At 39.6% G+C, this 17,406-nt stretch overlaps 1 protein-coding gene across 1 annotated transcript in view; it reads right to left on the bottom strand.

Moving 5' to 3' along the window:
- col11a1b (collagen, type XI, alpha 1b) overlaps positions 1–17,406 on the bottom strand; it is an 86,578-nt gene that overhangs the window by 50,494 nt on the left and 18,678 nt on the right. The window contains exons 5-13 of the mRNA XM_079875767.1: positions 14,224–14,349; positions 10,462–10,560; positions 6,239–6,316; positions 4,142–4,447; positions 3,358–3,417; positions 2,377–2,418; positions 2,176–2,238; positions 579–653; positions 111–194 (exon numbers count right to left, since the gene is read on the bottom strand). Of these exons, the coding sequence (XP_079731893.1) occupies positions 111–194; positions 579–653; positions 2,176–2,238; positions 2,377–2,418; positions 3,358–3,417; positions 4,142–4,447; positions 6,239–6,316; positions 10,462–10,560; positions 14,224–14,349 (933 nt within the window). The remainder of the gene's footprint in view (positions 1–110; positions 195–578; positions 654–2,175; positions 2,239–2,376; positions 2,419–3,357; positions 3,418–4,141; positions 4,448–6,238; positions 6,317–10,461; positions 10,561–14,223; positions 14,350–17,406) is intronic.

The raw sequence follows: 17,406 nt of genomic DNA, 5'->3' as shown, positions 1-17,406 counted from the left end.
CAGTCGCTTTAAACTTGCTCATATACATTCTCTGCACCTAACACACTAGTTTCAGCCAGATAAATAAATAAATAAAAATCATTCAAGGCAACATGAACAAGGGGACACACCCGGGCCTGGGCGAGGATGGCTTGGGCCTGAGCTTCTTGTGCCGTCACCACTGGACCTTTTGAAGATTCTCCACCAGCGCGGAACTGTCAGAGAAACATCCACAAACACAGAAATCTTAAGTTTATTTCAGTACTTTTACTACATGCTGGAATTTAGAGGAGCCACTGGAGTTGCTACAACATAAAGTGGCTTCGTCAGTCTTGTCATTATGGGTTTGCATCTGCCAGTTTGTGTAGAGTTACTGTAGAGAGTGCAGTGGGGTTACTGGGTGGGGTTGGGGCTCTTCACAGCTGTAACAATTCATAACCCTCTGGGACGTTTACAATGACAGTAATTTGTCTAATGTTAGAGGAAGTGGCCATTTGCATCTGATCTGAGATAAGTTTGGTGGTTTCTCTAAGATTAAGGGCTGGAAAAGCTTGTCCTCAATCAGAATCATTGGAAATGTATGGGTTGGAGAAGCTTACCGGCAACATAAGGATGGTGCCAGAGGGCCCAGGAGCTCCATCTGCGCCTGGCAAACCCGGACGACCAGGAGGACCCTGCGAGAAGAAGAGAGAGAGAAAAGAAGGAGGGAGAGCAGAAGGAAATGAGGCATAAAGCGTGTGGGAAACGAACATGTAAATGGCTGGACAAAAAAGAAAACTAGAGTCATGGAAAGAGCATCAGGCCGGTTTCTTTGAAGTGTAAAATACACACAAGCAAATGAAAAATACTGTAGGATCATTTTAAATTGTCGGTTAGGTAACCTAAATATACTCAAAATCCCTAAACAGTTCACATAAACAAAAATCACAAAAGCTTGACTAAACTTTTAAGAGAAAAATGCTGTGGCTCTTTCACAAATTGCACCTAAACTGCAGGAGATTTCCGCAGCGTTCCTTACACCCAAAATCAAAAATAGCTAATGTACTAAAGCCTGGTTATTATCCCATAAAAATAGACTATTTCGCTTTATATTTATACAGAGGTTTATGTGTGTTTTGTGTTGTTTATAGTTCCTTTCATTGCGTTGTTTATTTGTGTGTGTGCTCGTAATGAAAGTGACACCCCACAAGGAAAGCGGGGAGGACTGTAGCGCATGCACACACATTATGATGGAATGCTGCTAGGGTAGTTCTGTGAAGAGATCTCTTTAGCAGCCATGTCACGCTCCTCTTGTAGACGGCTCACTTTAAATTGTTCCCATATGACGGTATAATTGTGCGAGTGTGTGTGTATTGTGAAGGCTGGGCAAACTTCCCTTCTACGTAACATATACATACATGTGCTTCCGTATATAGCAAGGAGAATGTGTGGTGTAAAAGGGTCAGGCCATCAAGGGAAGTGGCCATCGTTGTTAATTATGTATTTTCGTCTACAGAGTTTGGCTTCATATGAGAAGGAGCTGATGGACATCAAAGTGAGACTGGGAAATCGCTTTCCCTCACGGACAAAAAATCTCTTTGTGCTGGGAGATGCAGGACAGTGAAGGTGGGAGTGCCTTTCCCAGAATGCATTGGAAGAGTTAACTCTGCGTGAGGTGGAGAAGAGGAGGCCAAGCTCCACCACCGTAAAGAGGAAAAAAAGTCCAGCTGTTTGTTTGTATGGAGGACAGCTATTCTCTGTGCAATAATCTACATAGCTAATTTACAATCTTTAAAAATGGTGCGAACAGCACCGGACATAAGGATCAACGGGAGAATGAGTATGTGTTAATGTGTATGTGAGGTTATAAGGTCTGCTGCTCCTCTGGAAGTGTTATTAGTGTGAGGATTTATAGACAGATCTGGTTTCAACGTGGTCTCCCAGGTCTTTCTAATACACACATCTGCTCATTCACATAGTTAAGACATGCTGCTTGTCATTAGCTTATTCTCTCAATGCAAACTTTACCATTGTCTTTATGTGGAGGTCAAAATCTACTAACTTCTCTAATAAAAGTGAAAAGGGGCTGTGAAAAGTTCTGCCAGGGCTACTGTTACCTATAACTGGTGTATCTACATCAATGAGGTGTCTTAACACCACAAAAAGCATTATGAGTAACACAGATGAGGGAGGATTTTCTGAGAAACGTCAACTTACTCTCTCACCAGGATCTCCGTGGAGGCCTGGGGAGCCTTGTATACCTGGAGTGCCGGGGAGGCCCTGAAAAAAAGACATGCAAATGTAATGTAACATACACAGAAACACTCACGCCAACTCCATGCTGACATTTTCCATAACGTGTTTTTTCCTATGGAGTTTCTCCATGTGTGAAGAGTGTGGAAAAAATGTGATACTCACGGCGGGCCCTGATGGTCCTGGGGGTCCCTCTACAAGCATCCCCTGAATAGAATCGAAGAAGAGAGAAGAAGAAAAACATGAGTAAGGTAGCATGCTGGGAAGGCCGTAAATCTCACAGTTTGAGCAGCGCAGAAATAAAAAAGAAAATCAGTGATGAACGAAAAGGAACCCATAGATGTGGCTCATTAGTTCAACTGAACACATCTCCTGTTTTCCACTATTAAAGAAAAGTGAATGATGCAACTGCTGTCAGAATCTGATTAATAATACGTTGACATTTGAAAGTATTAATGTAAAAATCTTCTTTCCTACTACTACCATCTTACCATTCCCGTACAAAGAATAATTGGAAGGGAGGCACGACTACTTTGCCAAAATACAAAAGCAGTTCCAATAAATACTTCCAATAAAAACTTTTGAACTTTCTATTCATCAATGAATCATGAAATATTATGGCTTCTACAAAAATATTTAAGCAGCACAACTGCTTTCAACAACGATAATAAAAATGATTGAGCAACAAATCTGCATATTAGAAGACTTTCTGAAGGATCATGTGACACTGAAGACTGAAGTAATGATGCTTAAAATTCAACTTTACCATTAAATAAATAAATGATATTTTAAAATATATTCAAACAGAAAGGATCATTTTAAAAAGTAATAATTTTTGACAATATTTCTTCTTTTTTTACTGTATTCTTGATCAAATAAATGCAGCCTTAGTGAGCATTAAAAACTTCTTTCAAAAACATAAAACATAAAAATCTTACCAGCCCTAAAAATGTTTTGCAGTAATGCATTTATATTAATATTTAAATATTGAATTATATTTTGCTTCATATAATATTTCATATACGATTAGCAGCCTACCATATCCTGAACTGACACCATATTGAGTGGGGAAAATCTAATGCGTTATTATAGTTGCATTTCATTTGGTACAAAATTGTAAAAGCCTCATGCAGAGAGTTTACCTACCGGCTCAATGACTGCAGGTTCACCTTTTTGCCCCTTCTCACCACCATAGCCTCCACCAACCTACAACAGAGGCAAAAACAAACTGAAATTTAATGACAGAGGAAGTACTTCTCCTGTAGACCAAACAACTGTAAAACACTACATTAAGCACTACAGCTAATGCCCAAAATGGTCTGCACTACTCTATAAAGCTAAGTGGTGAACATGCTCAGTCACTACTGTGAGGATGATTAGAAATCAAGTGTGAACTCCATCTTTTCCTATAATGTCCACTTATAAGACCCACAGAGAAAGACATTTGATAATATGTTTACAGCCATTTAGCACAAGCATCATCCAATAAATTCAGTCTGTCAGTGTGTGTGTTTATTGTTTGTGAACCAAGATGATATTTCTCTCCAGGAATGAAAAAATGGAGCACAAAGCCACTGTGGTTTTGAGGCCACACAGTGTCTGTGTGAATGAGTTCTTGTGCTAAACAGTGAAAATAAGTCTCAAGTTATATCAGATCAACACTGCAAACACTGCTAACATTTCATTTCCTGTCTCCCACACACCACAAGCAAAACGGCTCCAATTGAGAGACTTTCACATGCTGATGTGTTAGCAGACATACTGAAATGTAGTAAATTAAATATCCATTATTTCTAGTATTAGTATTAGGAGCATTAGAAGCACAATTATGAGGTTACAATGACATAAAATAAAAAAAACAATGCAAGACAATATTGCTTGCTACACAATTGACTTGATTCAAGCATAAAGAAGGGAGAAGTCAACTCACATTACTCTCCGTGACTTGCGTTTCAGCAGGTCGGCCCGGTCCGAACTCATCCTCGTAGGTGGATCCAGTGGGTTTGCCACCATTAGTATTGTAGTCATAGAATGAATCGTCATAATTGCTGGGGTCTATCTCTTTTGCATCATATTCGTTAATGTCGTATTCCTTAAAGTCCAGGGTTTCGGCTTCATTAGTGTTTTTGGACTCCACAATTTCCACATTCTCATTGGTGGTAATGGTGGGATCCACTCCAACTTCTTCTATCCCTGTAATGTAGTCGTCAACAATTTCCTCTTTTGGCAAAGGATTCTGCCAAGCCAGGGGAGGCAGGAGGTCATCGAATAAAGGGAACAGGGAAGACAGTCTTTTTAATGAACTTTTTAATGAAGCTCTATAGGTAAAATTGCACTGGCAAGCATAATTTTAAATGGAATACTTTGGTTCTGACAAGGGGTGTCCAATCCTGCTCTTGGAGGGACATTTTCCTATAAAGTTTAGCTCCAACTCCAATTAAATGATGTTTTATTAACAAAGTTTGGGAGGAGCACGTTCAGAAAATGAACATAATTAACATGAGTGGAGAACATTCAGTTAATCAACGATAAGAGGTAAATATATACACAGTAGACTTACCTCTGTTCGTTGACAGTTTATCAGCATCCCTCCACCACCCCTTTTCCACACTTTTAGTTCTAACTATTCCAACCGGGGAGTCCAAACTCAGAGCCCTCCCCCCGGACAGCACACCAAATACGCATAAAGCTTTACTCCATCTAATTATATGTAAGTGTGAACTCGTGAAACACATATGAAACAGTTAATCAAGGTCTTACTGGGCATACTAGAAACTTCCATGCAGGTTTGTCAAGGCAAGTTAGAGCTGAACTCTGCAGTACAGTGACCCTCCAGGAGCAGGTTTGGACAGTGTGTAATTGGTCTAATGTCTGTTCAATATATAATATAATCTTTATAAAAAATAGACAATGTTCAAACTGAAGACCACAGTATATGGCAACATGACCACATGACAAAATGCATACATCCACTAAAAATCACTAAAATACCTGATATTTCTCAGAAAACCATTATTTGTTTGCAGATGGCATTTATTTTATATTTACTTATCTAATGCAATGACCCTCATTCTTTTGGACCTTCTTCAGAAGTGTCAAAAAGTGTCCAAACACTAGGTGAATCTTGGTGAAACAACATTCAATATTTTTGCCACTGCAGTGAATAGAAATTAAAATGTCCAATCTCTTCCAAATAAAAATCCTTGATAAATGTTTAGGTATTATTGCTAGTGTATTTATAGCTTATTTATAGCTATTAAAAAAAGATTATTAAAAAAAATAATTGAATCAGTTCAGTTAACTGCAAACCACACTAGCCTTGCATGTGATAAGGCTGCACTGGTGCCTCATCTTACTCTGTACATCATGTGCCTTCCACTAAGAATTAAACAATTTGGAATTTTTTTATTTTTTTTGGAAAGCAATTTTGGCATCAAGTCTGACAGTCTTCCTCACCCAGGGGCCTTGATGCATTAAACAAAAGGAATTAACATTTCTCCAGTTAATCCCAGCCTTTGTATTGTACACCAGGCGTACTTTATGAGGCTGCGTCAGTCAATGTAGGTGTATCATTTGAAGCAGACATTTGGCCATCGCTAAATGCAAGACATACTGTTCTGGTTAAAGCTGGATGTTCATCATTTAGACTCCATTCATGTGATGTCTTAGAACAGACTGTGACAATCATCAAACTTTGGAAATAACATAAATCAATACTTTCAGTTGAACATAATTATTAAATGGAGGTTTGTATTTGATTGTGTAACCATAAAAATCAGACTAATGTACAACCAGTCAGTTAAGACAAACCAAAATAAATGACCTCAAATAGAGTTGGCATCTCATTTAGTAGCAATATGATATATAACAATTACTTTAATTTATCAGAAAATAAGGTGCAAAATAGTTTTCTAAAGTCTGCAAATTCGATTTCATTTATCACCTGCACCAAAAGAAAGATATTTGAATAGAATCCCTCTTAAAATAGACAATGGAAAATAAAATGTAGGAGCATGCAGATCTTTACCTCATTGGCTGGAACGGAAGGGGCTTCAGTGCCATAGTCCTGCTCAACATAGTAGTCAACCGTGTCAGCAGTGCTGGGCTATGAGTAAACATCACACAAGAGATTCACATAAAAATAAAATAAAAAAACGCTTATTCTTGTTTATATCTGAATTTGAAATATGTACAAGTGTTAAACTGCAAGTAAAAGTTGGATTTGCAAGTAAATCAAATTCAACAGCTGGCCGGTAACTTTAAACTTCAACATAATAGATGGTTTAAATCACTTGAAAGAAATAAAACTGTCCACAAATAAAAATAAAATAAAAATAAAAACTCAGTGCAACATTTATCATCAGAAATTGATATAGGATATAATGTTTTGTGCTACTTTTCTAATATGTCAAGAAAAAACAGCTACATTTATTTTTTCTCTTTGACAGTATTATTGTCACGGGTTGTGAGGGAGATATTAAGCACACAAAGAAGACGATGATGAAAGTTAACAGGCTTTAATGATCCAACTGGATAATCCAACGAGGTACATCCAAAAAAACTACACATACGAGACCCGATCATGAACACAAACTGAACTGAACTTAAATAGTTAGAGGATAATGGAGATGTGAACACCTGAACACAATGACACACACCTGAATACAGTAAAGAATCAAATTAACAACCATGACGACAAACTAAGGTGAAAACACAAACCATGTGATGAAAACTAAGATTAAACCTAACCAGAGAACCCTGACAAGTATTAGTTCCCTTTCGAGTGAACTCGAATTGCATCGATATGACACTTTGGGGAACGCCCTTAGCGTAACGCATCTGAAATATGAATTAAACTAATCCAATCCTGATTGGTGCTGTGTCATGACGTGGCATGTGACAGCATACACGGAAGCTACAAAGGACACAACAGAGTTAGCTTTTTGCTCTTCAGCAAGTGCTCTGTGTCAAATTGTCTGTCCTATTTGGTGTTGTTTATCCCGTAAGAACTTCAAATAAAGGTCTGCATTGCAATATAGAATCTAGCGGCTCGGATCTCACGTTTCCCGAGGCGGCGCGTAGATTACGGGTCTACTCTGCAATAAAGATTCTGTGGCTGGGATCTCGCGTTGCCGAGGCAGTGCATAGATTAAAGTCTGCATTGCAATACAGAATCTATAGTGGCTCGGATCTCGCGTTTGAGGCAGCGCGTAGATTACTGGTCTACTCTGCAATAAGGATTCTGTGTGGGTGCGAGGCATGCACAGTCAGCTCCTGAGGGTGCTGGCTGTGTTCATTGAGATACATCTCGACGTGCATTTTCGGGTGTTTCAGCCTAGCGCCTGTTGACTTTCTTCTGGAGAGATGAAAGCCTAATATATTGTGAACGACTCGAATCTTGCGTTTGCCGAGGCAGCGCGTAGATTACGGGTCTGCAATAAAAGGGACACACGCGATCTGTGAAATAATACTGTTTGGGTGCAAGGCATTCACAGTCAGCTCCTGAGGGTGCTGACAGTGTTCATTAAGAAATATCTCGACGCGTACATCCGTGCCGATGTTTCAGCCTCGCACCTGTTTACTTTATTCTCGAGGGATGAAAGACAAATATATTGTAACGGCTCGTAACCCAATATTGGGTTCTTCCGTTCGGCCTAGCTCTCTCCCATTTTCCCAAATGCAAGGATGCAGCTCTAGCTCCACTGAGGCTTCAGGGTATCTATCAGGGTGCTAAATTATATTGACGGCTGGCTTATTATGGCCCAGTCACCAGAGCTGGCAGTTCGGCATCAATGTCATCCTTGCCCACATCCAGAGCCTGGGGTTGAGACTCAACACAAAAAAAAGCGTGTTGGCATCAGCCCAGAGAACCACATTCCTGGGAGTGGTGTGGGACTCGGTCACGATGCAGGCACAAGTGTCTCCTGCACGGATCGAGTCCATCCAGGCCACAGTGACCAGGATAAAGCTAGGCCAAGCCATCACTATAAAACATTTTCAGAGAGTGTTAGGGCAGCAGCATCCAACGTCATTCCATTCGGCCTGCTGCACATGAGGGCCCAGCAGGTGGTTGAAAACCAAGGGGTTTTCCCTGAGGGTGAACCCGTTCCGCATGATCAGGGTTACGCGCAGATGCCTTCGTTCCCTATCTAAGTGGAAAAAAGCTTGGTTTCTGTCCCAAGGCCCCATGTTGGAAGCGTCATGTCGCCGGAAAGCCTTTTCGACAGACGCCTCCCTCACGAGCTGGGGCGCGGTCATGGATGGCAGGGCTCTGAGGAGCTTCCTCCCAGACCTCAGGGGTCACCACGCAGAATGTGTCGGTGGTCTCCTACTTGATTCATTAGGGGGTTCTGAGATCACGCCCTCTATCCAGATTGGCGCATCAGATCCTCCTGTGGTCCCAGGGGAAACTGTTATCTCTCAGAGCAATGCATGTCCCAGGGGACTAGAATCAGAGAGCAGACATCCTGTTGAGGCAGGGGCTGAGGCCTGGGGAATGGAGACTTCACACCGAGGTGGTGAAGACGATATGGGAGAGGTTCGGCCCAGTGGAAGTGGATTTGTTCACGTCTCGAGGAATATCCTACTGTCCACTGTGGTTTTCTCTCACCCATCCAGCCCCATTGGGGTTGGATGCCATGGTACAGATGTGGCTGAGGCTATGCCTTTCCCCCGATCGCTCTGCTCCCGGGAGTTCTGGAGAGGGTCCGTTGAGACGGGATCAGCCTACTTCTAGTAGTCCCCGTACTGGCTGGCCCAGGTATGGTTTTCAAACATCATAGCACTCCTGGCAGGCCTCTGTGGAGGGATCTGCTTCCACAGGCCAGGGGCTCAATATTCACCCTCGACCAGACCTGTGGAAACTTTGGGCCTGGCACCTGAGGGGGCTCAATACCTGGCTGGCCTGTCAGCTGGAGTGGTTGAGACCATACTCAGTTCCAGAGCTCCTTCCACGAGGAGATTGTACGGCCTAAAGTGGAATGTGTTTCCACTTGGTGTAGAGAGTGTGAGGTGGACCCAGTTAACTGCCCGGTGGCTTCAGTGCTGGAGTTCATCCAAGATCGCTTCTCAGCTAGTCTTACCCCGTCCACATTCAAGGTGAACGTGGCTGCCATTGCGGCTTTCCACGCTCCTCTGGGTGATGGGCCTCTGGGGAGACATCAGCTGTTCGTACGGCCCACCTCACATGACGGCGGCTGAAGAGAGACTTCATTTGCTTTGCTCTGTCAGAGCTCTCAAGATATATATTCAGAGGTCCTCTTCATGGCGGAAGTCAGACCAGTTGCTGGTATGTGTCGCCCAAGAAGGGGCTTCCCGCATCTAAACAGACCATCAACAAATGGATCGTTCAGGCAATATCTATGGCTTATCAGGTGCGCAGTTTGCCTTCACCTTTGGCCATGAGGGCTCATTCAACCAGAGGCATGGCGTACTCTAGAGCCCTCCTTTCAGGGGCCCGATCCAAGAAGTGTGCGATGCAGCAGGATGGGCCACCCCTCATACTTTTATCATATTTTATAGCCTGGATATTCCTTCTACGCCAGGCACTCTAGTGCTCTCGTCCTAAGTGTGTCTGTGCGCAGCTTCACACTGGGACAGGCAGGGCTTGTTGTGGAATAGTGGGTACTCGTTCCCCAAAGTGTCGTATCAACACAGTTTGAGTTCCCTCGAAAGGGAACGTCTTGGGTTACGACAGTAACCCTTGTTCCCTAAGAAGGGAACGAGACACTGCGTCCCTCCGCCATGCCTTCCCCTGCCTGGGAGCAACTTGCTTCATCGCAGAAGCTAACTGTTGTGTGCCGTTGTCCCTTTGTAGCTTCCGTGTATGCCGCCACGTTACGTCATGACGCAGCACCAATCAGGATTGGATTAGTTTCATTCATACTTCAGATGCGTTACGCTAAGGGCGTTCCCCAAAGTGTTGTATCGACGCAGTGTCTCGTTCCCTTCTCAGTCAACAAGGGTTACAGTCGACTTTATTTGAAGTCGGTTACCCGAGACGTTATGTGACAATATTACAGACTATTTTTGACAAATTACAATATTTTCTCAATAATACGTGCAGGTGCATTTGAGTGAAAGTACGGATGAAAGTGATGGTATTTGAGAAAAGAGAAAGGCAAATTGAATGAGGACAACAGAACAGTAGAGCGTAATAAATCAGAGACCACATAGTGTGAAAATGGGCGGGCTGAAGAAAATCCCACAATGATTGACATTCATCTGGGCCATACAGATGTGTGTGTTTACCTTGGTCTCAGTTTGGACGTTGTCAGTGGGATTTTCAGTGGCAGTCACTTCTTCTGTGTAGTCATAGAACTCATTATAATCCGTGTATTCAGTATTGTACTGAGAGAGAGATGGATGCATGTTAGAAAGAAAGACTCGGATCTTAAGATTCAAGTCCCTATATACAGTTTAGAGACCTCAGAACGTAATTGAACACTTTTTGATTACCTGATGTCCAAAAATGTGTAAACTTTGCAGACAAAATATCAAAACGAGGTTCATTTACTTTTTGCAGTAGCCATAATTTTCACCAATATATCTATATTGTTCTGTCATTTTCAACCTGTAACACTTTTTTTGTGTGTTTTGCTTGAAAAATGTTTGCTGTATATTTCTTTAATATATATATTTTGCTACATAATACAATGGTGTTCATACATTACACAAGTTTGGCTTAAGTGTTCAAATACTTTTTGGGGTCACTGTATACTAAAGGGAAGATGAATTGTATGATATATTAATGGTATATCATACAAAATACAAATGGATAAGAACTTAAATCATGCAAAATGTGTTAAAGCCATTGACATGATGGGTGATGATCAGTGAACTACATAAATCATTTGTAGTTCAAATATTTAAGAACTTTAATTTCTCTGATCTTCCCCATCTGTTTAAAACATCAAATCTATCAAATTTCTTTGAAGGATTTGATGACTTACATGGCACTTTTTTTATCCAAAGCATGGTACAAAAAGCCCAGATTAAATGCTTTGAGTACATGAAACATGAGCAGAATGGATTTCTGCATAAATCCATTTGTTCACACAGTATCCAATCGAATTCAATTCAACAGTTTACATACGAATCATGTTTCATGAATAAAACAAAAATGATTCAATGTAAGCAATGATTAACAGTACAATGTACTTAGAAAAAAAGAGACAGATTAACAGCGCAAAATATGAGAAAATTCTTTAGGTCTACGACTCCTTTACACATTTTACAAGATCTTCACTAGTTCTTCACTAGTAAAAAATACCATCATGTACACACATACAACGAGCACTTTTAGCCCAGCACACAATGTAGTTTTGGATTTTCTGTAAGTATACATATTTACATCATAAAGCCTTTTATTTTTTGTATCTTTAGGTTTGGTCTTAAAAATGACAGTGTGAACACAAAGCAAACCAGGACTAAATGTATCTAAATTTGAGCCACCTGCCATATCAGTCCGCTGGTGTTTAGCAAACTTTAGTTAAATTTTCAATATTCAATAAAGAGAATTTTTAATAATTACCAAAAAACTAATTCATTATCATCATTACATGCAGTTTAAAATAGCAGAGGAACAGAAATTTGTCACATAAAAAACAGCCACGTGTTATAGTTAATAAGCAACGACTTGAAATTAATTATTTCAATCAGAATTTAAATCCAATCAGAGTCTGAACTATCATTTTATAATCTTTATGGAAGCACCTCTTAGACATGACAAGAACGCAGTGTTAATGTAAAAGACCTGATCTGGTTTTTAACATTTCATTTTGTTGTGTAAAGTTAAACAGTTCACATGGTACAGTATATTCACAGTGCGTATGTCACACAAGGTATGTTGCAATTTATAATTAATTTATAGGATAATTCTGCTTCTCATAAAGTGTACTTATTAAATGTAACACTCCCAAGCCACTTGCACACAAAACTTTTTGAAAGTTGTTAATGTACTTAAATGGCAGTCAATTTAGCATTTCAACAAAGAGCTATTGTTAAGTCCTTCCCAATAATTAAATGGCATTTATAAACAAACAATTATAAACACACGCTTCCAATTGTGAGCTTGTTTTCCTCTATGATTCTAATAAGGTGCACAAGCATAAGGTGAGGCACAACAGATTAAGTTAACAGGCATTCTGTGATGTGCCTTTGTCCATCAGAGAGGAATGAAATTAAGTCCCAATGCATCAGCTGAGCTAATAAAAATAACAGGGGGAAAAAAGAACTGAGGCCTGGTGGACTGGCTGCTTTCCACTGGCTACAGAAAAAAAGCTAAAAGGAAGAAATATCCAGCTGCGAGTCAGTTTACGGCATTAAAGGGTCTTGCCAGGCTTGGAGCCTGCCCTGACTGTAGCCAGCGAGCTGGATGAAAGGCATAAATATCGTCCTGGGCCATTAAAAACGCGTCCCTGTTTCCCACACGTGTCTTAAAGCATTTGGTACGGCGCAAGGGAGCTCCTTGCAGGGGAATAGAACGGACCTCCGTCTAAAGTTCTCTGCACTTCCTAATGTAGATATAGATTTTAGATTGCTGATGCTGGGATGAGTTATAGCTCTTAAGTTAACACGGATTATAAAGCTATATTTCATCTGTTTTTAAAAAGCTGACTATATAGTTATGTAATTTGTTTTTACCATTCTGTATTACTTCACTAATTTGTCCATTGGTTTTGCTCTGGCGTTCTCCACGATACATGAAGCTATTTTCCATTCCCTGTTGTGGTGTAGTTCTCAATACCCCAAGCAGCAGTTACTGTGATTTATCATCATTTTACAATCAGGAGTTCTTTAACAGCTGAGAGACATAACTTTTCCAGGTATTCCAGAGCTAGCTGTGGAGGGGAGAAACTAGACTTTCCCAGCAAGCATGCAGGAGTCATTAAAGAAAAATATATTTCCACGCCACTCAAAAGTGGGCTCAGACTCTGTGGCAGGGGGGAAAATAGTTTCCACCGTGAGCTCATTGGTTATTCAGTGAAATATTATTGGAAAACACTGATGCACCGAAAAAGCTAAATATCGACAAACCAGACAAACCGCACTGTTTCAATTTGGGATTAGCAGGATGGTTTAATCTCTCAAGATCACACTTGTGATTCATCACAATAGATTCCATAAGGACAATTTGTACAGACCAGCAGCTCTAATAAAACATTTTTTACCACAATAACACACTAAATAGAGAATGACATAAATTAATGTTTTAGTTGAGTAATCTAACACATAAAAAATAGGAATATTACTATTAGTAAGTATGTGAATTTACATTTTGTTTAAAGGGGTGGTATAATGCCCCTTAACTAAAGTTAGAAAAGTGAAATCACAATCAACCACCCCTTTAATAACTGTTACATCACCAGTAACAGTTTTAAAATAAGCCAATTTAAAAAAAATTTTTTTATTAAAAATATAAAATAATGAACAATAATAAATATCAATACTTAAAAATACTTTTACAAACTTTTTCTCTTAGTGTTTCACACTTTCTTTTCACTATAAAATCAGATTCTCATCATGAGATGCATGATTCTACCAAGTATGACTATTCCTCCAAATATGGCAATAAAAACATTATTGTTACACCTGGCTGTGCTTGAAAGACCTCTCATACCCTCGACGTCAAGTGTCCACAGTGCCAGCTAATGCAATTAGGACAGTGATATTTAGAGGAGATATTAATCGGGAAAGTATTTTATACATAGATGTCAATATGGATATGAGAAAGAAAGAAAAAAATCACCAACAAAAAAATTATTTGAAAAGTTTAAACAGTGTTTTTACAAGTTGACTAGAACAAAACCCAACTATTACGTGTGCACATCCCTACTAAATTCTGATTAATAATTCAGATTTTTGGCCATGTTTTTGAATCCAGGCCTAGAAAGCCCCAGACAGAACCTGTGGGTGTAGACCATATATAATCCACCAATACATCATCACAAAACCACACACATGCACGCACGCACACACACACGTCTGGGTCAGATCCAGACACATACTGACCTCCTCCTCGGGCTCCTGGGCCTGTGGTGTGTCCTGATGGGGGGTTTCACAGTCAGGGCTGTAGTGTTCACAGTAGTCGTAGGCTGCACGAGGGTCCGCCACCAAAAGAAGCTGCTGGATGTCACCCTGAATGACAGCACATAGACAATTATCAGAAATATTCTGGATATCGATACATAAATTTGATATGTCATTTTTATTCCACCTTGTGAAAATGCTATGTGTTTGAGTGAGACAGACAGAAATATATACCGATATTAGATCGACAGACAGACAGAAATATGTAGCGATATTAGATCGACAGACAGACAGAAATATGTAGCGATATTAGATAGATAGATAGATAGATAGATAGATAGATAGATAGATAGATAGATAGATAGATAGATAGATAGATAGATAGATAGATAGATAGATAGATAGATAGATAGATAGATAGATAGATAGATAGATAGATAGATAGATAGATAGATAGATAGATAGATAGATAGATAGCCTGATTGACATACATATTGATCAATCAACAGACAGACAGATAGACAGATAGATAGATAGACTGATTGACATACATATTGATCAATCAACAGACAGACAGACAGACAGACAGACAGACAGACAGACAGATAGATAGATAGATAGATAGATAGATAGATAGATAGATAGATAGATAGATAGATAGATAGATAGATAGATAGATAGATAGATAGATAGATAGATAGATAGATAGATAGATAGATAGATAGATAGATAGATAGACTGATTGACATACATATTGATCAATCAATAAACAGACAGACAGACAGACAGACAGATAGACAGATAGACAGATAGATAGACAGATAGATAGACAGATAGATAGACAGATAGATAGATAGATAGACAGACTGATTGACATACATATTGATCAATCAACAGACAGACAGACAGACAGACAGACAGACAGACAGACAGACAGACAGACAGACAGACAGATAGATAGATAGATAGATAGATAGATAGATAGATAGATAGATAGATAGATAGATAGATAGATAGATAGATAGATAGATAGATAGATAGATAGATAGACAGACAGACAGACAGACAGACAGACAGACAGACAGACAGACAGACAGACAGACAGACAGACAGATAGATAGATAGATAGATAGATAGACAGACTAATTGACATACATATTGATCAATCAATAAACAGACAGACAGACAGACAGACAGACAGATAGACAGACAGACAGACAGATAAACAGAAGAAACATCTTCAAAGCCATGAGTCCAAAAAAAAAAAAAAAAAACAGCTGCTTGCCATAGAGAATCCTTCTCTTGATATTGTACTAAATCAAATAAGCATGTGGCCGTGTGCCACAGAGACCTATATGTGTGATAACATCGAAAGTAGCTGCAGGACATTGAGCATTAGCCCTTCGTTCTGCCATGATCTTCTTTCCCAGCTAGCCTCTCAAAAGTCGCTCACAGACAGGAAGAAGGCCAACGCGCTGCTCAGCTGAAAAAACAATGAGAACGAAGGCGCTCGGTTCAGCACTGTGTGAGCACACGCCGGAAGGGCCACTAATCTGCATCCCATTCAAAAAAAGTGCTATAGTGCTTCAACATAAGTCACATTTCACAGAGCGGTCCTGCGCTAATGACTGAGGAATGGCAAGAAAAAATAAAAAAAACCAGTGCCCGTGTTGATGTGCTGAAATATCTGAAGCCTTCTGTTTTTCATGAAAATTTGGGGAAAGGAAATAAGATCCCCTCTCCCACCTCGACACAAAGGCCAAACAGCTACGTGCACGAGCTGAACCCAAGGAATTCTTCAAGCGGGAACTGTCTGACTTTGCTGAGAATGTAAACTACTTCTGTAGAGACTGCAGAATACCTCAGCTGACCCCCACAGAACAGACCGCTCGGACCAGTAATGCCAAAGCCAGACATAATGCATCGTAAATAGGTAAGTAAGTCAGAGAAGGGCAGATTTCTTTGATTTGATTGGCATGTAAAGTCGATTCAAGCGGGGTGGCCTGGGGAGGAGAACGCTAACATGCAGACGACATTAAATTACAGGGTCTACATCTGTGGGAGCGTAAGGCGCTGGAAGACATTTTATGGTACAAAAAGGATGCTTCCTGCAAGCATGACCAATAAATCCTTGTACATGCTGGAGAGCTCTGACATCCCTCTGTACAACAAACATCTCACAGTTAGAAGCAGCTGAAACAGGTTTAGGAGTCAAACACATTTTAAAATTCAACTTTATATTTGAAAATGAAGTTGCATGATTATTGTAGGTAAGAAAAGGTGTTTTTCTTAAAAGCTTTGCCATATTTCACATATCCACTGGTCTTAATTTGGTCATTTCAATTGAGTTGCACTTTACGCAGGTTATTAGGCTTAAACTGAAAAATCCTCCAAATTCATATGACTTTTCTCCAGAAGAGCAAAATGTCAAAGCAACGCTTTTTCATGTAATGAAAATACATGATGATCACTGGCTGTCAAATTTGCTTGGCTATAAAAAATAAATGAATTAAAAAAAATGAATAAAAAAACACCATAGGTCGCATTTAAAATCAGGTCCACAGACTATCATACACTTACATATAGAAAAACTAAGCAGTTAATTTGTGGGGGTTTTTTTCTTCTCTTTAATCATGTCTAAGCCCACAACTCTCTTCACTGAATTTGATGTTCATTTATTAAATATTTTGTCTAATTTGATTATGCTTTCAGCTACCAATAACTGTAGTATTCTCATCTCTGTTTGACACATTTTAGCATGTTTAAAACCATTCAGCAGAATTCCACAGATTATCTCCTAAAATCAGCACAGAAAATGCATAAGTGTGCAAATTTTGTTAAGGCCTGGTAATGTCTTCTCTAGTGGTTTTCAACCTTTTTATACCAAAATCTCTCAAATATCATGATTGACCCCATTCCTAAAATATAAAGACAGCAACATATTTTCATGGCTAAATATCCATTTATGCTGTCATTGTGCAAGAAAATTAATAAAAGTATGCTATACAAACATGTTGCTTCCTATATTAACTAGATTATGTTTACGTTGTTATTGTACTGAACCAAATTTTTCAAATATTATCTGGAACACTTTCACTTTGTAAGTTAAAAGTGTATCCTTTTTTACCCACTATCCATCCATCTATCCTAAAGGAGACAGAAGTT

The sequence above is a fragment of the Squalius cephalus genome, assembly GCF_949319135.1.
Source record: "Squalius cephalus genome assembly, chromosome: 7".
Taxonomy (NCBI): domain Eukaryota; kingdom Metazoa; phylum Chordata; class Actinopteri; order Cypriniformes; family Leuciscidae; genus Squalius; species Squalius cephalus.
This window is presented reverse-complemented; position numbering and strand designations above follow the sequence as displayed.